The 21,337-nt window shown below is 36.6% G+C and overlaps 1 protein-coding gene across 2 annotated transcripts in view; it reads right to left on the reverse strand.

Moving 5' to 3' along the window:
- LOC114360562 (uncharacterized) overlaps nt 1-21,337 on the reverse strand; it is a 126,096-nt gene that overhangs the window by 16,358 nt on the left and 88,401 nt on the right. For both annotated transcript variants that reach the window (XM_028315309.1, XM_028315301.1), the window contains exon 3: nt 20,844-20,980. In XM_028315309.1, the coding sequence (XP_028171110.1) occupies nt 20,844-20,980 (137 nt within the window). The remainder of the gene's footprint in view (nt 1-20,843; nt 20,981-21,337) is intronic.

A 21,337-nucleotide genomic window follows, 5' to 3' on the forward strand; every position in this document is an offset into this window, starting at 1 on the left:
TGCGAATTGCACCGGTCGCATTGCATGGCCAAGGTCCCGCGGCTTGCGTCATGCGATGCCATCGAATATTTTCAATACATTTACATTAATCGTGCTACTTGGAATTCTGTTTGTGTCGAAGTTATTACAAATACATTTTAAATTACTTCAACTCTTCAAGTCACTTTTTGAACTTCAAACTAGTTCAATTATTTATATGTAAAAATTATACAGTATAAATAAATGACGTGCAAGCATGCCACAGTATCCAAAGTGTTAACATTAATCTAAAAGTTGACGTAACTCAACACATTTTTAAATTGGAAGTCCAAATAATGTAATCAATGTCACTAATAAATTAATTTCGCCCATTACGCAGATTGAGCCGATGATGGCATATCTGATGCCCGTGGGAACTACCATGGCGCCTCACCTTGGGCTAACTCGACCAATTGAGTCCGTCTCCGCTTGTGAAATTCGAACAAATAATAAAACACATTTATCAAGACGATCTTATTCTTTACGTATTTTCAGGCAATATTATGGCTGTTTTATGGTCTATGAGAAGATATTTTTATTGGCGAAGAGTTATAAAGAAGGCTTCCATAGGCTTTAAACATTTAAGGGTTAAATGTAAAGGTCCTTTAGGTCATGGTGCTAAGGAGGCGACTTATTTAGTATTATAATCAGCTCAACTGTATATTATTTTTGTTTACGGTGATGGCGTCAACCATGGCGCCTCAGTGCCGATCTCTATTGGCTATGAAACGGTATAAGACATAAGAGGAAGCGAGTTTTTTCCAAGGTTTAATGGAATAGTTCATTGGAATATAATTGTTGTTGCTTGGGATTTATTATAATGCAGGGTTTCCCAATTGTTATAATAATGTGACGCCTTTGGGGGTTTGTTATTTTTATTTGCGACGCACAATCTGCCGGCGTGGTCCCGTTTCTATCGCCTGGACTTATACCTTGCGCCACGCGCCATTCCCCGTACTAGAGAATTCTTGACATAGCGCCTCCGTGCTCAATGAGCGGTATGACAACAAACGCAGGAGACAAGCGGTGACTTCATCCTGACGTGGTCCCGTTTCTATCGCCCGCATTATCATCTAGCGCCGTGTTTGTTTGCAACATAGTAGAGGCTTGTTTGGCTATAAAACTATTTGCAAGTCGCTTAGCGCTATGTGAATTTTAGCATACCTAGATTTGCATTGGAATTAAATACAAAATACATTTAATTTACTTCAAATACTAATTGTAGGCTCTATAAACTAGAAAATACCTGTTAAATTATCCAAATGAGCACGATTTTTATCTTCCTCGCTATCAAATTATCAGTCGAATGATATTACTTTTAATTTACCTACCGCAGGAATTCCGAGACTCTTTCAGACAATTCAATTTCAAACAGTACATAAAATGTAGTAGGTTCCTTGAAGAGAACAGCGTATCTCATTCAGATGAAGTAAGTAGGTAAGATTTATTTGTGTCAAAGCTGTCACTAGACCCAAGTTCGCAAATAGGACATTCACATCCACTTGACATTACTCGGCTTCGAGGCCAGCACGCCGCCTGTAATGTAAGGCTCTATTAGAATCGGCTGAGCCGATTGTGACAAATGCCTCCATGTAAGTCAGGCAGAATGTGGAGCAGATGTGGATTAGGCCGCATTGTGTTGCGAAAAGAAATCAGCGCTGCACCTAATCCTTTGACGGATTATTCGAAATGATTACCGTGTCGAATTTGCAATAATAATAGTTTTGATTGGGTCTACTGGATTCGTTAAACAAATACCTCTTACTAGTATGAGTGTGTTGGGTGTTGGTTCCATAATATCATGGTTACGCCGTGAAAGTGTTAAGCTTCAACCACACCAACGCGTGCAGATCGCCATCGCCGGCGCGATCATAGGGAAATGACAAGTCGAGTGAACTTTCATGGGTCGCGCGACCTGTCAATTGCCTTTGATCGCGCCGGCGATCTTTAAAGTTGAAGCTTTAAAGAGAAAGACACAGTGACAAAAAGTGTAGTCACCCATGCGCGCATAGCCTAATACTTTGACTCCCTTTATTAGGTACGATTGAACAAAGTATAATGCAACGAATACGCCGAAACAATTGCGAAATAATAAATACTTACAGGAAATGATTAATGATAGTTTAACAGGCGCGACACAGTCATTATGATTGGTTTGACGCCCATCATCTCATCAATGTATTATTTGTGTGATGATTTCGACCTATTTACTTCGCTAGATTTAATTTGACAATCGACTTCGCAATTATTAGTAATAATGATTCATTCAATACTGTCGCAGATGGCGATGCAGATGATGATAATAATAATAATAATAAAATCGTTTATTGCAAGAAAATCAATTACATTTTTCATATTAATCTTGGACTCCACACTAGGCAAGCCTGTCTCGTGGAGGCCAGGAGATAACTTTACAATATTTTGGGTACTTAAAACTATTAAAACTATTATTAGAACATAAAAACAATAAAAAAATCAATAATTGTGCTGTATGTTTTATAAGTATGGGTTATGTATAGGGTATGCAAAACCGAAAGTTTATCAAAAACCGATTTTTTTTTCGGTTTCCAAGAAAAAAAACCGGTTTTCGGTTTTTAATCGGTTATTATCGTTCTATTTTTTTTTTCAATCAACTAGTAGTTACATACAGCGATTTATTACGTCCTGTCCGTTTTGTGTTATATTACATTATTTAAGAGAGGGTTATAACAGTTTTGATAAATTTAGCTTATTCATTAGGCTTTATAGGCACATAATGCATAATGAATAAGCTAAATTTAACTTAAGGGATGGTAGTTTATCTCCATTGTACGTAATAATTGTCAACGAATACGTTTTTAAAATTCATTACTCTGTCGGTTTAGTATTTTGTTAATTACCACCATGTACGTAATGTACCTACATCAAAAACGTTCGTTCGTTTCAGCCAAATGACGTCCACTGCTAGACAAAGGCCTCCCCCAAGGTTTTCCACAATGAACGGTCCTGCGCTGCCCGCATCCAGGCTCTTCCCGCGACCTTTACCAGATTAGAATTAGAATTGCTAAAATCAAGTGGCAGTGGGCGGGGCACATAGCTCGTAGAGACCATGGCCGTTGGGGCAGGAAAGTTCTCGAGTGGCGACCACGGGCTGGAAGACGTAGCGTGGGCAGGCCTCCTACTAGGTGGACCGACGATCAAAAACGTATTTGTTTACAATTACGATTGATATAAGCAATACGCTCCAAAGAATCTGGAAATTTATAGACTCAACGGGACTAAGCAGTGAACTCTAAAGACAAGGGCTGCCACAATAGATCAAACCTGGTCGAGGCGCAAGTAAAGGCCCAAAAACCAATAATAAAGCAATATCTTAAATTAAAAAGCATAACAAAATGTAAAAAGCTTTATTTGTAAACGTTAGGTGATTACGATTGATATTTTAAGCAATATCTTAAATTAAAAAGTAGAATAAAATGTAAAAAGCTTTATTTGTGAACGTTAGGTGGTATTTCTGTCAAATTCAATACACTAAGTATTACAGTAATAAGCTTCTGCAGATATCGCAAATAAATGAGATTCAATGTTCAAAACAATTCAGAAATAAAAACTGTTCAATTCACTCACACATAGGTTAATTATTCACTGCAATAATCACCAACTATCTGAATCGCGGGGTGGGTCATGACAGGTGACGGGCGCGGGCGGTACGAGTCTTAAATAATTATCGGGGATTCCCCGTTCAAAGGTAAACGACGGAGTAACCAAGTGACAATGTTGCCAAGTTATAAATTGTAAAATAACCAAATATTCGTCAAATATCAAAATACCCAGGTTATACGTGGGACACTATTTAAGTTGTGAGCCTAACTATGAAAACAAAGTAGTATATTATTAAAATGGTATTGATTGCGTTTATTGGTATTGTCTTTCATGATTTATGTACTTTTTAATGTGTCCGAAACACTTTTCATAGCATTTTTTCCACTCAGCTTGAGGCACCTCCAAAGCATGGTTTTTGACCGCACCGACAGTTGCTTCTGGCTACATAAATCGCTGTTCACGCATTTAATTTTAATATAATGGGGACCAAAAGAAGTGTTTAGATTCCAAGCAAGAATTTTGTAGCGTTGGATCTGTTTATTTCATATTTTGAGTGTTCAAATAGTCAGTTGTTTGACGAGACGTGTAAAAGCTCACATTTTCGTCACGAATGACGATTCGACTATGCTGGCCAGTTTCCCTTATTAAACTGAAGACTTTTGAAAAAAATGTGGCTGTTTACTATTAAGAATTAACCATTCTAAATTTATTTAGTGACGTTTCTGTCATATAATCAGATATTTCGGAAAAATATGCGACCGTAAGTTTCAAAGTGTTCCGAGCGCATGGGACTTTTGTTGGAATTGGTTCATCTTAAAACACCTCCATATTCGATAGCTGTTTATTTTCAGGATCATTATGCATAGATCCTTAATTCGTCAACTGTCACAATTTTAAAAACGGCTTTTAAAGCTTTTTGAACGTATTTATCAAACCTTTCCAAGGACTAAACGACACAAGGTTAATATAGGTCCACATAAATAAAGAATGTTTGACTTCGACTTTAATAATTATGCTCTTACATAATTATAAATAAACTAGCTTTCCGCCCGCCGCTTCGCCCGCGTAGAATTTTTCGGTTTATATCCTATTACACTCAGATATAATGTGGCTTTCTATTGGTGAAAGATTTTTTAAAATCGGTTCAGTAGATCCCGAGATTACCCCTTACAATTTAACAAATATACAAACACACAAACTTTACCTCTTTATAAATTAGATAAAGATAGGTAATTTGAAACCCTATTTTGTTTTATTCTTTTTTTATTTTCAATATTTCACAATCCAAACTAATATTTACTGTAAATAAATGCTAAATAGTAAATATTAGTTTGGATTGTGAAATATCCTATCCTACTAATATTATAAAGGCGAAAGTTTGGATGTCTGGATGTCATGATGTCTGGATGTCTGGATGTTTGTTACTCTTTCACGCAAAAACTACTGAACGGATTTTGTTGAAACTTTACAGTATTATTAACCGCCTCTGTGGTCTAGTGGTAAGACCACCTGCTTCAGACGCAGAGGTCCCGGGTTCGATTCCCAGTGGGGGCAGATTTTTCTGTTCGGTTTGGTTGGTGGTAGGGCTTGTTCTAAGTCCGCCTGGCTAGCTACCACCATCTTACCTAAGTCTGTCGCCATAACAACAATGTTAACAGCATTGTTGTGTTCCGACAGTTAGAGGTAAGGTAGCCAGTTCCTCCGTGGTTGAGGATTCCGGGTGAAGCTCGCTTCCAACTTCGGCCTGATCATCACTTACCATCAGGTGAGATACAGGCCAAGAGCTTCCTCGTTGTGAATAAAAAAAAAATATTGTTTATAACCCAGATTAGCATCTACCTATCGTCATTGGTTAAAATCTTCAGCGCTGGACAAACTACTGTATGACGTTCGTAAATATTCATTCGGGGGAAGCCGTGAAACGCCATCTATCAACATGATATCTAACGGGGGTAAAACGAGGTCCACGCGAACAAAGTCGCGGGCAGTCGCTAGTTTATAATAGGTAGCTTTCCCTCCGCAACCCTATTGGTATTCCATGGGTTTTAACTGATTTCTGTTAAACATTTCATGTAAAATTTGTTCAGTTATAACTCCATTTACATCTGCATCTGTAAACAAGGGTTATTTGACCCACTATATTTGACGATATTTGACCCACTGACCTAATTTTTTATTATTTATTTGTATCAGTGTGCTCTTCTAAAGAGTGTAAGACAATTGTATGTACCTAGGTACTATTAAAATGTAATTTTAACTCATTGGTTTTGTCTCATANTGGGTAGACCAGTCATATTCTTTCAGTTCTTCTATAATATTGCCATAGTTAAGAGTTATGCGGGATTTCTGATTACGTGGGTATAAGTATGATTTGCTCAATAAACCGGTTAAAACAATATCGTGATCAGTAACACTACTATGGCAGACAACAGAAGTGGCTTTACGTTTAGATCGGACAAAGACATGATCAAGACAAGATGTGAATGATATTTGAATAATGAATTTCATAAGTGCCACTTGTGGTCTAAACTGAATAAATACTTTTGATTCTGATTTTGAATATTGCTAGTAGCCTATTTTATTCGTCTATTTTTCAATTTAGCCGATAAGCGTGCGTTAAAAGCACTGTAGCAAATTCTTGCAAATCTCAAAGATGCAAATAATTATCATTGGTTGTTAAATACACGTATGCTAGTTATAATTTGCTTATTTGTTAGCCATATCTATGTCAGTTTCTAATATAAATCACTTTTGGAACACATGCCTCAGCTGCGAACCGAGCTGATTGACGGCCCGCCTTAGGGTTTGGAGATAGCCTAGCGGCGGCTGCAGGTTTCTCTGCACCGCTAGCCGATTACTTTTATGGCCAATCTCACCGCAGCTGTGCGGTTATGGGCCCGAGAACATTAATTATATCAGTATTAAACTGATTTCCACTTGTGGTGGTCGTAAAGTTACGCTGGTGATAGGAACACCGGTAAATACTACGCCTTGGGACATGAAATTCATAGAATGTATGTAATTATATTGTGCAATTTTGATTAGATTTAACATCCACAAACTTTATTGCCGCCGTAAAGTGGTTTCTCTTTTAGTGCAAAGGATTTTCGACCCGATGTACGAAGGATTTGAAGTGCAATTAGCTAAACGGTAAGCTGAATATTATACGTACGCATGTTATTGACATCTCACATGTTCCACTCTCTACATCAGTTAACCGAGCACTGCTGATAATGTTTTCTTTGAACACTACGGTCCGAATTTTGAAATGACACTCAGTTATATTTTTACTTAGTAACTATTGATATAAGCCTGCGATTGTGTCTTTACCTCACAACATGGCAAATGGATAAAACTTCTAAATAAATGTTTTATTTCTTACTTAAATTAAATTCCTGCTACTTCGATACATTAAGCGTTTTATATCACAATGTTGGTGATGCACGCTCCATTGTCAGCGACCAGCCCACATCTGCCGACACGCCCCTGTCACTATTAGAATGTTTATGCATATTTATAAGGCATCTGTCCGTTTGAACAGCTTTTTCAATCGTAATGACAGAAGTTAAGCAACACGAGATTGATTTAAGAAACTGACGAGTATATTGTAATGATATTCAAAGTTGATGAACTGTTTTCAGTTGTCGTCATCGCTACACCAAGGTGGTTGTTCTGTAAGAACAATAATTTTAAAAATGTTTCAGCAAAACTGTTTTAGCTGCTTTAAGCTCTAGATTCTTTAACTCCCGCAAACTCTATTCCATAAACATAGAGGAAGATAGAGTCACTCATAGTTGGGATATAAAATGGGTTAAATTACCATTTCCTATTAGAGGAGCCGATAGCGATCGCGATCGGTCCATCGGTTCGCAAATGGATGGGGCTACGGAGGCTGATGAGATCAGCAAGGTAAATCCAAGTGGAATTACTTCCGGTCTTTTTAGAATAAGAACTAATTTAGCAGTAATTTGCTGCAGGAAGCAAATTATTTTTAGGCCATGAAAACTAATGTCATACGATTTGTCACTTGTAGGTTTTTTATCTTGATGATGTCATCATCATCGTCATCGTTTCAGCCATAGGACATTCACTGCTGAACCACAGCTGAACATAGTCCCTCAATGACTTAACGATGAAGCTAGCAGTTAAGTACATGTAGTAGATTTATCTTATTCTGATAAAATGGCACATATCTTGATTTAATTTTATTTTACTTGAATTCTAATATGTAGTAGTTTCAAAAATTAGCTGAAGTAGCTCCCCGGCTTGTTTTTGCTTTTAATTTCACAGTACTTAACATTGCACCATTAAATCACAGTTTTACACGTGAGTATTGCGTGACTAAATAGTCATTTAGATTTAGAAATAGACTAAAAGCAAATATTAGCTGGCGTCTAGTCTAGCTCATCGATCATGTGTGATCGAACTCGGTGTAATCGAACCCAATACGATCAAGATCACGGCCGAATCAATAGATTGCATAATTGTGGTTGGTCTAAGGCTTGAACGATCGATCTTTTGTTTAAATAATTCGGTTTTTTTTGTCTAAGATTATGTGTGTTTTCCACATTAATAAATTATTCATCATGACCATTTCATGATACTGAACAGCTATTCCTCGTGACTATTTAGCTGTTCTGAAACGCATCGAGAAATAGCATTTCTGAATCTCATCTTCTTCTGAAACGTGTTTAAATTATTTAACACATTAATTTAATTTAATATAGGACTTATTACATTTTTCAACAAAAAGTATTTCATAAACCCCACCTAAAAATTCATGTACTTAAAATGTTGCCGCGACGAGACTACATAGCTCGCACTGTCAAAAACTTATCAGATCTCATGTAGACCCAAGCTTGTAACTCTACACGTCCTATAAAGTCACAAACTCTACATTTTAGTCAAAATACGTGGCTTGGCCGTTTCGTTCCTAAAAATTTCCTAAAAGTTTTAAAATCTTAAATTAGTAATCGCTTCCAGTTCATATTTTGAGACAAACGTACACGCACGTGCTGTCTGGCCACTATTACGTCTATTGCTTCCAAACCAAATCAATATAGAAGATGTACGTATTCGACTCAAGTATCTCAAACTCTCTGTTGGTATGTGCGTAAATTGGGTCGGTATTTGACTAGCTATCTATCTTATCATAGGCTCATTATATTAATTTTTCATCGTAAATATGCAGAACGTAAAAAATTGCTTGTATTTCGAAAACTTTTTTTCCATTACTGATTCGGACGAAGTAGATTTCTGAAAAAGAAAGCGACTATTTTGGGTATCTCATTTTTGTAGTTTTCTTCCATAGCCGTTAATATCATCTCTCCACTGATGAAGCCATGACATTGACTTCGTTTTGATTGACGGATGGCCCTTAGTGAGACGGGCTCAAGTTTGAACCTGTCTCCGTGATGGGAGATAGCAATTAGACACATTCACTTAATTAGGGAAGCGGCCGCCACTGATGTGTTAATGAGGGCGAGTGAATATCACATTTCTTCTGATCAACTCAAATGGATTAATTACTTAGTAACACTTTGACAGATATGCTGCTTTAGGACTTTTTCTGGCGCTAACTTTCTTTATTTATTTGGGTAGAGTTATAAATATCAAAGTAAGAATTATAAAACGATATTTTTTTAAAGAATTAAATTAATTACTGATACTGATAGTGTGTCTGGTTGATTGAGTTATTTGATTATTAAACTAATCAAAATTCAGAGAAAGCATCTATCCATCCATCCATCCATCAGGCTTTGAATTTTTATTATGGTGGTAATCAAAGTTTCTACTGTATGCCAATTCTCATTGACAAATTGATATCAATATATCAACTTTATTCATAACAAATTACTAACGTTAGCGTATAATATCTAATAGAGATAATTATATGTTACATGAATCACTGGGTCGAAACTGGTTCATTTTTTGTGGCCACGATTGTTTGATACCCATCTATGATCTCTTAACTACAGTGTTAAAACTATAAATAAATAATAAATACAGGGTGAACGTCCTGGTGCAACGAAACAGAAATAAATCATTAACCGTTAAAATTAAGAGCCACCAATTAACTTTAATACTCGTAGTATTTAACTAATGGGGCTTCTGTACTGGGAATCGTATGTTTGATTTACGACTCATAATTACTTTTACCTTCATAAATAACGCAAATAATTTAACATAATTTGACCAATAATTGTTATAAATATTACAAATAATAATACATCAGATAAAATTGAATATTGATAAGACATAACAAGTGACATAACATATTTATTTGGGTAGAGCGAGCAGGTTTATTCGTCCACATGTTAACTCTTACATAATTTATTCGTACTTTTAAAAATGTTTTTCATTTTCATTCATAAGCAGAACGACGGTTGATACTGTAGCGAAAAATAAAACTTTTCGTGACCTTTTAACATAATTATTTCTTTGACGTATATCATGTTCTTCAAACGCCTGCTAATTAGAATCTATTGGGACGAAATAGCAAGCCTGTGTGAATACTAGAACGTCGCAACGCCTCGGGTGGCTCGTGCCAATGACATAGCTCATCCAGTTATGCTGGCACCGTGCGTGCAAATTCTAGGAACTCTACTCATTGCAAGCTACGAGAGCTGGCGAATGCGATGTTGTTGCACGTAGCGTAGAGCAAACTCGTAGCCAAATAGCTTTCTGCGTGGTTTAAATTTCGAATTGTTAATTTGTGTTCTTTTTTTCTCATTAATCATCTTATGAGATATCGTTAGTTGTTATCGTTTGTAATTGTCAGAACTTCTCTAGGATGTTCACGTAAACAAGATATATTTTCGTAAATAAGACGCGCTACGTTGGCATAGTTTGTAGACCATTTGATTAATTCTTTATTTTACTTCATTTTTAAAATAATTTTACCGATATTTATCGCATTAGTGCATTTTTTGCAATTGCGCCACACGATAAAGTAGTCAATCTGTCTCTAGTTCTCATTATTTGTAATAGATCGGACATAGCAGATGCGCTTGAGCAACCTCCTTAACGAAATTGTTAAATCGAATCATAATGAGTCACATGATCGTCTTGTATTTTCGAAATGGAGCGAATGCGATGCCGATGCGATGATGCATTTGAAAGCAGACTGGGCGCAGACACGCGAGGCATCGCCGCGCGCGCAGCTATTGTGGGCTTACAGACGACCAAAAAGGAACGTGGACGATTAAGATGTGTCGTGAGATTGCGCCGGCGCCGCCCACCGGCTGCACACGGGCGATTAGTCTACTGTAAGGTTTGATTAGTTTCAACTTTGAATGGAAAAGTTAAATTATTTAACACTATTTGATTAGTACGAGCATGAGAGAGACGCTCACGTCATAAATCAAAGTATTTTTCAGCAGGTAGTTAATGTGAAAATATTAAAAGTAGGAGTGGCATCAAAAATATAACGAATATTCAGATATGAATTTGTAAATTGGGTTATCACGTAAAAACATAATCTAAATAAATACTTTCTATTCTATTCTATTCTAATTTGTTAATGAATTCTACTGTGTATATAATCCCATTATCAGTTTTAAGCATAATACCTAAAGCGGTATATTTTTTATTGCATTTGCGGATAAGAAACAAGTCTACAATTTATTGCCGGCTTCTGTAGAGAACATGCATGTATCACATACAATTTACCACAGTAAAATATGACGAAAATTTTCATTGAAATAGGTATAAATTTTCATACTAAGGTAAAATGAATCATCATAGATACAACGAATGCTATCAACATTGTGTTCGAACGTTCAAATTGTAGCTATTACATTTTCAAACAAACAAACGTTCAAAGTGAAGCGAAATGAATTCATGAATCTTGGAAATCTAAACATTCTTCGAATTCGTACCTATTGTGATAGACTTTTTGAATGTCTGCGCGTTGTCTCCGGCCTGTTGTAGTCTTGTAGTCCGTTGGCATCAGTGCGTGAGTCATGAAGGACGATTGATTTGTGGTTTCGCTAACTGCTCCGGCGCACTCACCAGGATCTGGGCTGCGCTTCCTTATCGGGCGTCTTGCTCGCTCCACTGGCCTAAAGTGAAGAAATGCCTCTAGCCTTCATTTGGATGACTATTGCGGGAGAGCAGTATGAGAATAGAATTATAAATGAAATGTCAAACCATTTGTGCCGATCTAGGCGGCCTGGCAAGATAATGTGCGTTGATTATCTTATGTAATCAATTTCGAAGGTAGTAAATAGAACATTGTGTAGTGTGAAGGTATGGACGAGTATTTTTGTAAGTAAAAAACTAAAGCACTTTAAAGCCCGAATTTCATTGCGGATATTTTACGATGCTATTGTACGGTGTAGTACGTAAAACTTGTATCCCTTTAACTGCGCTATTAAAGTCGTTGCGGGAAAATAAATCACCAGTAACGAAATGTGATGAGTAACCCGTATTTTGTTTGTGGGTTACTGAAAACTGCGGCCTTGGCAAGTAAGCTTAAATTTTTATTCGTGACCCAGCACGAATAAAAATAAAATTTCATTGAGTGATTCAATTGACTTAAATACATTTTGCCCCACATATCCCGCTCAGCTGGAAAATTGTATGTGACACGCCCAAGGCTAGACTTGTTGCCGTCGCCTGCGTGAATAATAAAAAGTCAATACTTGTTGAGTAATTCAATACAGCGGTTATATTTAAACTGATCAGTACATAAAGATTAAAGGCCCTGTTGTTTTGTTATAATATTACAGAATTTACATTAACTAAATGTACGGATGTCATGTACATATGTGTGAAAATGTTTCGCCTTTTAAACTTTTCAATAACACTTGGCCTCCAAATGTTATAGAAGATCTTGCTTGCCTATTCTGTCTACAGCTGTCAATTGTTTTGAGTGGGGTGATCAAGGGGGCGATTCCGTTTATCGGCATGCGACTGATAAGTGATAGTTTATCGCTGTAATGTTTGATCACTGAATTGTGACGTCAGTGCCGACGATCCAATAACGGGCAATCATCTCGTTAGAAGTAGTGTAGAGCTGGCCACTTAACCTCGCGCCGAACACGAAAATAATCGTCAATTAATTTTATTGGCCATCGAATGCTGCTTGCCAGCTTCGATTATGAGCTCACTTAACAAATTCCCGCGTCTAAATGAGACAGCTATAAGCCCCTCGGTAGGTGTGAAGGGCTCGGGAGATGGGAGCGCTGCGATGAGTTTTTGTTTAGTGCTATTTAATGAGCTTAATGTAAACCACGCGCGATCCAAATTATAGACATTTAAATTACTATTCGATCATTAACTGCCGAAATAAGGTTAGTTTTTGTTTCGGAGACCTTACTGCTCGCACAGGTGGATGGTGATTAAATAAAAATAAAATTGAATTATAGAGCGGCTTAATTTTTTCAGTTAATGAAGTAAGTCATCACTGATCTTTCTGACTTAAGCATAGTTGTTATCGTATAGTTATACGATTACACTCCTTGACGACTTAAGTCAAAATTAAACGATAATTAAAAAAAAACTTTCTTCATTGTTGAGCGGTAAGTAATATAGAGCCAATACCAACGACCTTTGCTCAATACGGTTATTCGGCTATAATCGTAAGGCTATTCGTCCATTGTTTCTATGTCACTGTACGCGAGCGCATCTGTGTAAGCAAACGGTGGCCTACGTGTGACATCTTCATGCAAGGTGACGATAGTTTGATTAGGTTCAAATGAAAAATCATCTTTTATTTCGAAATGGGACAACATTTACGATAGTCGAAGATCACTCACGGACAGTTTTTTTTGTAAATGATGTATGAGACAGCTATTATAATATTATTACATTTTGAACAAATTGTCTTTAAATTATTTGATTCAGATCAGACGTGTAGTCAATTCTCGATTTCCCATTTTTTTCCAATCATCTGTTTAGTTGTTGAATCTATCTAAGCAAACTTCTTCTGAAGAAACATTTGTTCAAGTAACTGAGACTAGAAGTGAATAATACTATGGTCGTGATCGGAATCGAAAATAAACAAGTAAATAAGTTATTTATGCGCATTGCACTCAATTAGTTACTAATTTTACTTTAGTCATAAAATTACTATTCCAATTGCTGCTAGGCTTTAGCATTGATTAAATGAAGTCATTTAATATGCATAATAAATGAGCCAATGACTCTACTTAATGACTCAAATTGCATTGGTTATGCAACGAGCATAATGTTAAAGTGATGTCAATAATTAGGTGCAATTCCACTAGAATTTACAAGATAAATTAAGTTTTTTACATTCCTTTTTATATCGGCGCCTCGGCGGCTGATTAAACGCTTTTTCAAGGAAAATCTCACGTTCACCCTGTGCTTCATTCATCGTTGCTGACTCAAAAGCATGTATTATGTATAGTGCGCAATAAACGGTATTTCTTTAGATGATGTCACGTCGAAGGCACCGGAAAGCTGGCTAATAGGTGTTGTAAGCCGGTGATGTCAACGCGAATTGATCCCAATAGAATGTCTTGCGCGTTGTAGGGCAGCTCGTAAATCATGGCGTTTATAACACGAGATTGTACCATGCTGATGTTTTCATTAAACATGTTAATGTTTTTATTGGAAATATGCGATTTCTCTGAGATCATGGAATGGGTTGAGCTATTTATGTTGTTAAGTCTATCAATCTTTAAGTAGACGGCTATGTAGCCTTGAAAACTTTTAATAAGTTTTGTAAAGTAGAATAGGTATGCTAATTTACTTCTTACTTACTGCACCAATGTAGAGTTGCGGTAAACCACAAGCTCTTAAGGCATAAACTTGTTTATGAGTTGAACATTCCGAATAGAATCGCTAGATAGAAAACGTCCATAAGAAAATTAAAGCGCGGTACTTACAAATAACAACCATAATCGTTGTTGCGTTAGATCACACAAAGCGCTGTGACGGCTGGCGACGCCACCTATGCATATGATGTCACGTCACATTTAACATTAATCCTTAAAGCTTGTGCAGTTGCGTAATCAGCCGATTAGCCTTAGGACGAGGCGTGAGTGGCGGCCGTGAAAACGGCAAATGATTTTACATCGTCTGATGCAACGCGTGGGTCTTAAGACATGTACATTAAATTGGAGCCCATTTCTAGTGCTGGAGGGTGAAGTGTTGATGAAAAATCTATTATGATGGATCCATTTCTTATTATACACGAATATTGCATGACTATGCCACGTTACTTAATGCAAATGCAAATGTGCAAGAATGCTTATGGGAGCTAGTGTGTGTCATATTTTATTGGCAACTCTCCTGGACGTATCTTAAGTAAATAACTAAATACTTTTTATTAAAAACTGGGGATTATTTTACATATTCAAAACAAAATTCCCTGCACATGAAAACTAAATTGATAATTATACATTTTGTTTACACAACCTGACGTAATGTGTAGGACGAAGACTGGTACAAATTACGAACATTGCTTTGGCGTTAGTTAGATCACTGGGTAATTCGGTATACCGTAGGACACGAGTAAACTGTTTTTACGACATTTATTTTTGGGTTCAAACATGTGATTAATAAATACCTTCATAAAACTATTTTTGCGTAAGATAAAAATAAGGATTGAGTTTCGGTAGTTCGGTAGTCAAAAGTTTGCAAAACCGTGACTCAAAATCACAAATCAAGTACAAAACCGTATCCAGTTCATCGTAAACTATGTCTTCCATTAACACATCTGACACAAGTCAACTGTTGAACTGAGGCCTGAATCCATGGCTAATGCTAAGCAAGATTGGCGTTTCTTTATGGGTTTGTCCTAAATACCCCATTCCAATTCAAGGAATAGTAAATTTGGAATGAGGTCACCTTTTTTAGAACCTCCAAATATAATTACAGCTCCTATGTGACTGTGTGACATATTGTACCGCAGACCGTTATACATGATCCGATGAAGGAATCGATACATCAGATTTTAGATGTGGTGTTACTAAAATCACTTTTTACGTAACTCAAATAATTATTTTGGTACATTTGTACTCACATTTGTGAGGCGGATCTGAGGTTTATTTATTACTTTTGGCCGTGATTTGTAATATTCTTACTGCAGTAACGTTTCGTTGGAGCCTTGCATTTGGTTGCATACACTGGCGGCTATTTTCGCGACGAGTGACGTCGCTGCGAAAACGGTGATTTTGTAAACACAAACAATATACCTCTATAACGAAGTTCGTTAGTACGCGTCATATCGCAAAAATAATCGACCCTATATCTGGAAGCAAGGATTACGCAACAAATGGTTAAATTTAAACCAGTGTACTATCAAGAAAATATTTTCATTGAAACCCTAGAACTCATAGAAGTGGTGGCAATGATCGGCTCATCGTACTTTGCAAGTTCTTCTAAAGAGACTATTCCCACATCTCGTTTCCAGCCCCTGCAACTCCTTTGTAGTCATGATCTAAACTAATCACTAAACGCTAACAAAATCCGACCAGTGAAGGTCGAGATTGCCCGGGGGAAAGTCAAACTGTCATTGGACCCTTTACGAAATTAATCAAAAGAACATAACGTTAACGTTTCACTTCCCTTGTGTTCCCACGTTAACATGACAAAACAAAGGTTCTTCTGAATATTCCTAATATCCATGTAAAAGGGAGGATGTACCTATTTACTTTTTTGTATATGCTATGGCACATTTTGGCACAGGTGCCGATCGCGTTGGCGTCATCGTGCATCGTGGGATACCGATAAAAGTTTACGGCCCTTCCGGTGGGTTACCCGCTAACCAGATTACTCGGCCCGCTAATTAGAACTCGGTTCGAAAAACTGATTACTGTAGGTTAGTCTCGGCAACTATAATAGAATATAACGGCTGTGAACGCATTAGGAGTAAATGAGTGATTTAAAAAAACCCTTTTTACATAATTTATTTATTAGAGAATAAGTATTCGAGACCAAAATGCTACGGCAAAATTTAAACTTAACATGGAAGTTATCCTGAATAGAAGTTTCAGATTAGAAAGTTACCTGAAAAATCACCTTAACATTTTAGATGAAGGATCCTTCCTTAAAAGATCTAAAATTAAAATTTCAGGTACTGAAAGAATATCACTGACTAGGAGATTTCTTGACCTCTTTGTAATTTATGTCGTTTTTCGAGCAAGTGCTTAGTTTTCCCATGATCAACACGTTAACGAGCAGACAAGGTGCGATTGTTGTAACGAACAACACGTGTGGTAACGGCGCCACGTGGCTGAAACAAAATGCAAAGCCGATCGTTGTGGCCAACGATTTTCGGAGCTAGTGATGTGCATGACAATTAGAAAAATAAAATGTAAACAGTATGAAGGGTATATTGTGATAAAAAAGAAGAATTAAGGGGGTATTTATAACTTGCTACTTAGCTAAGTATGTAACAGGTGTGAGATGACATCACAACGATGGTAAATTCATCTCTGTTTAATAGTCATTTTATGGAGGTGGAGAATAAAAATAAGTTTTCAATTAGCGCCCCTTGAAGTAGAAGCAATGTAAATAGATGATTGCCTTAACTATTAAAAAGCTTTTAACCAGCTTAAAGCTTTATATTTAGAGAGTTAGCTTTTATAGCATTGTCTTATAAAAATGTTCTAAACGCAAACTATTTTGTGATACTTTTAAGGTGCACGCACATTCGAAGTTGTTGTTATTTTGTAATTTCGATATTTTTCCTAGTATTTTTTTTTACATTTCACGAATGCGATCCATTTATCACGTAGCAGTTCAGCATCACTAGTCGCGTCCCACGCGCGTCTTTGGTGGTCTATTTATTTGAGTTGATCCAAAAAGTTACGAAGACGCAGCGCAATAATATTCCAATTGAAATAACTCGGCCCCAAATAGCTGCCAGTATTTCAGGTATCTACTGATAAACGGTACGAGTGAAAGCGAGCGGTTCCGGGATCGGGAGTGCTGACATTGAAATGTTCGGAATTAAAAAATTAAACAGTTCTCGAGGTAGACGTCAATATTTTTTTAGTTTGAACAAATTCGCAATCTACATTTTACTTTTAAAGTTGACTTATTGGTTAATGGATTGTATGTTATTTTTAGAACATGGATTGATATGCAAGTGTTTTATAGTCGCTTTTAAGATGATTAGTTTTCGAGTAATAAAACAAAATAAAAATATTTACCGAACAATGGAAACAATACTCATATACATTCCTACTCAAGTACAAAAACTTTACTCAGGCACATATTAATATGGTTCAAATTCATCTTAGTCTGAAAATTACGCTCAAGCTAACCTTCAGGTGGCTGCATTAAAAGGTAGCGCTATCCTTTGTTTACTTCAGAAGCGTGAAATGCATATTTGCATAACATTATGCAAAGGCTACGGTCCATTTTTGAGGCATTCGCATGCAAATGTACAGACAGCACATCAGACTAGGCATATCTTTATGGAAAAATCGTCCCTATTATAGATACAATAAGATGCCACAGAGTAGAGCTTGACGTTACGAAGTCTGTACCAAACGGTGGGCTAAGGTGCGACGACTCACCTAGTGGGCAATTCTTGGACACAGTTTATTTTTAATGCAAAAGGTATTTGGTGAACAACCATCACATAGCAATACCTATCTAGTTAGCCACACTGTCATGTTTGGAATAAATAGAGTTTATATGTTTTTAATTTCGCATTTAAACGTGTCCAAGCTGTATTTCAAAATAATAATACTTATGTATTTATTTTATTTGACTCTCAAGGCTACATTTTAATCAAATGTCAAATCACCAAATATTAGAATTGAATCTGTTTTTTAACAGGTTTTCATAATAGAGCAGACTGATCTTTGACATATTTGAAACCTGACTCAGGTCTAAATATTTAAGCATTAACATTAGATTTATGACCATTCAAAAATTCATTTTTTATTAATATTTACACAATGGATATTCTAACATAATACGCATATCAGTTATTCCAATAAATGTAAATTAGTTTAACACATTCTCGAATACATATTTTAAAATTTATATACATGCCGATATCTAATTAATGTATTTTGCAATGTGTAATTTCAACGTCAAATTCGATATATGGTCTTCAATTAAGGGGTTAAGTTGGCGATCTTGACCGTGGAGCCCACGCCGCCCAAAAACCGCGGGACAACTCCTATATGTATTTATTGTCCGTGATGTAATGTTAAGGCCGCAAGGCTAAGGACACACCTAGTGAGAACTGACAGTTTTTTAAATGGCATAATTATTCTAAGAAAGTATGACAATGTGTAAGAAAAGTTATTTTTAAAGTAAAGTAAGTATTCGTAGCTTATTCCTGAATTAAATCTTAAACACTATTGTTTTACTGTAGCCTTAATATACGTGACAAAATATATTTTTTACATGATGAAAGTTATAGGAACGTATCATATTTAATACCTCTAGAACGGAAGTTGAAGGTAACTAACAATATTTTGTTGAGCATATATACTAGATTTTTACAATATTACCTACAAAACTTTTACTAAATTAACCTCATTTAAGTACACAGCTCTTAGCGATATGCAACCAGTAGCGCTTACGTACACGTTACAGCGAGATGTATGTAACCAGTAGCGCGGCCTTACACGCCGTTAAGGTCACACTTCAACTGGTGACAATAAATTCGAATCAGGGTGACAGGTGCCGCAAGTGAGTTACAGCTTCACTTGAACTTGTAATTGGCATTGGACTCCTCAAACCTTTTGATGAGCGCTCAATGACAGTTTCGACTGGCTGTCGAGACGAGCTCACTTGAGTAAAAGCTTATTTTAGATTGAAATTGAATTCGAAAACCTTTGATCAGAAATCTAAAAGTCGTTGATCGTGCCAGAAAGTAGTTTTAACGCCTCTACAACAATAATAATATGTTTTCATAAAAAGACAATTTGTTATTTTGTAAACTCGTTTTATATCATCATAAAGAGTCCGAAATTGCAAAGTAAATATCCACTTTCTTTCTCCTTTACATTTTGATAGCCTCCAGAATTTATGGTTAATTGCTCCTTGTAACAAGCATTTTTTGTCGCGGCAAGACGTCTGCGTCTTAAATTACCATACAATGAAATCTGCATGGTATCGCAAATTTGAATGGAGAGTCCATGCAAATGAGGTGGTACACGTGGTATCGGGAAGTCAGATTGTAGAGTGATGTTATGGTGTCTATGACCCTGCTCGAGGGAAGGTTTCGGATCAATGGGGGACTAAACTACTGTTATTGAGATTGTTCTTATGTATCGTAACTATGATGCCATTATTTACCTTGGTGATTAATTATTCAATTAATTTATTATAACATGCCAGGAAAATAATAATTATCGTTTGATATGACTCTATACTCATAAGTCATCAATGTTTATCATATAAATTAGTAGGTACTATTGAAATAGATGTATGTGTGTGATGGTGGTTCTCACAAATAGCGACCTATATTGTTCCATCGTGGTGGGTCTTCCCATACGACTTGGGAATACCAGACGGTGGCGCCGGAACGAATTCTTTATTTATTCGGAGCCAGATGAGTTCATGAGTTGGCATTCCTGTATTTATTATGCCACATACGTGTAACAATAGTAATAAAGAATATCTCATACATAACAAAACCTATCTTGTTTCAGGTCAAGTGCGTAGAAATGACGTCATGTTTTAGTAAGTAGAACTTTTTTAAAGTCAAAATTTACGTACATCTAAATATTTATTATTGAACGGCCTTGTGTTAAGAATATTCGGAGTTCTCTTGCATGTTGTATTCTTAAATAAGTAACGTATTGTAGGAACGAGTCATTGCAGCTGCAATGTCAGGCGGTAGCAACAGTATCGCGAATGTACACTTGCTTAATTAAAGTAGCACACATGTCTAAAGGTAGACAATTATTTGACACCATTAACAAATAATTCCAAGACACGACTCCTTTAAAAGAACACTACAATTCTAGTCCTGAAAACTCAATTATCTTCAATGAACTGTAATTGTTATAAATTGAGTTGGCGAAAAGCGACGTCACGGCACACAAAATCTATGAGGGTTGTTACAATTGTGTTTTGACTAGAGGGTGTGCGTGGGTTGCACACGGGCGCAGGATCTTAGGGGGCGACTTACGCCACTGGCAGCTCGCCCCCTAGTATTACTAGAGGACCGCTAGGGTAATGATTGCACACGGGTGCTACATAGGCTCTAATTGTGAGCCCTGTCAACGACTGATACAAAATCGCGTTGTAATCTTCAACGAATAAAAGGCCTAAATGCAATGTGATAGAGTGCATACCTTACAAGAGAAGAGGGCGTTCTGCCACGTGGCCTTCTTGTCGCTGATGTAGTAGCAGCTGTGGCCGAGGCGGATGAAGCTCGGCGGGCACACGTACGACATTTTGGTGGAGTTGCGGTGGGCCCAGGCGCCTTTGTCTGCGAACGGTGGTTACATTCATGTTAGAGGTAATTTGATGGGTTCATTTTATATAGTATATTGTGTGTGAGAACTGGTAGTATAAAGGCATCTGAAAATTAAGCTTTTGCGGTATAAAAATACTTTCAAAATGTACAATAACACTTTACTTTTAAAAAAGTGTACCTTAAGCATAATTTACAGTATTATTATTTATTTAATGTACTATGTTTGCGTGACTACGTAAAAAATCTGAGTAGTATTTTGTGGAATTACTTGTTATTTCAATTAATTAGAAAAACATTTATTTTCGTGTCGCGAAAAAATAGTCTCCGGAAAACAATTGACAGACGATATTGACCGAAAAAAGAAAGTTT

The sequence above is a fragment of the Ostrinia furnacalis genome, unplaced genomic scaffold (assembly GCF_004193835.3).
Source record: "Ostrinia furnacalis isolate ACB-3 unplaced genomic scaffold, ASM419383v2 OfSCF0322, whole genome shotgun sequence".
NCBI lineage: Eukaryota > Metazoa > Arthropoda > Insecta > Lepidoptera > Crambidae > Ostrinia > Ostrinia furnacalis.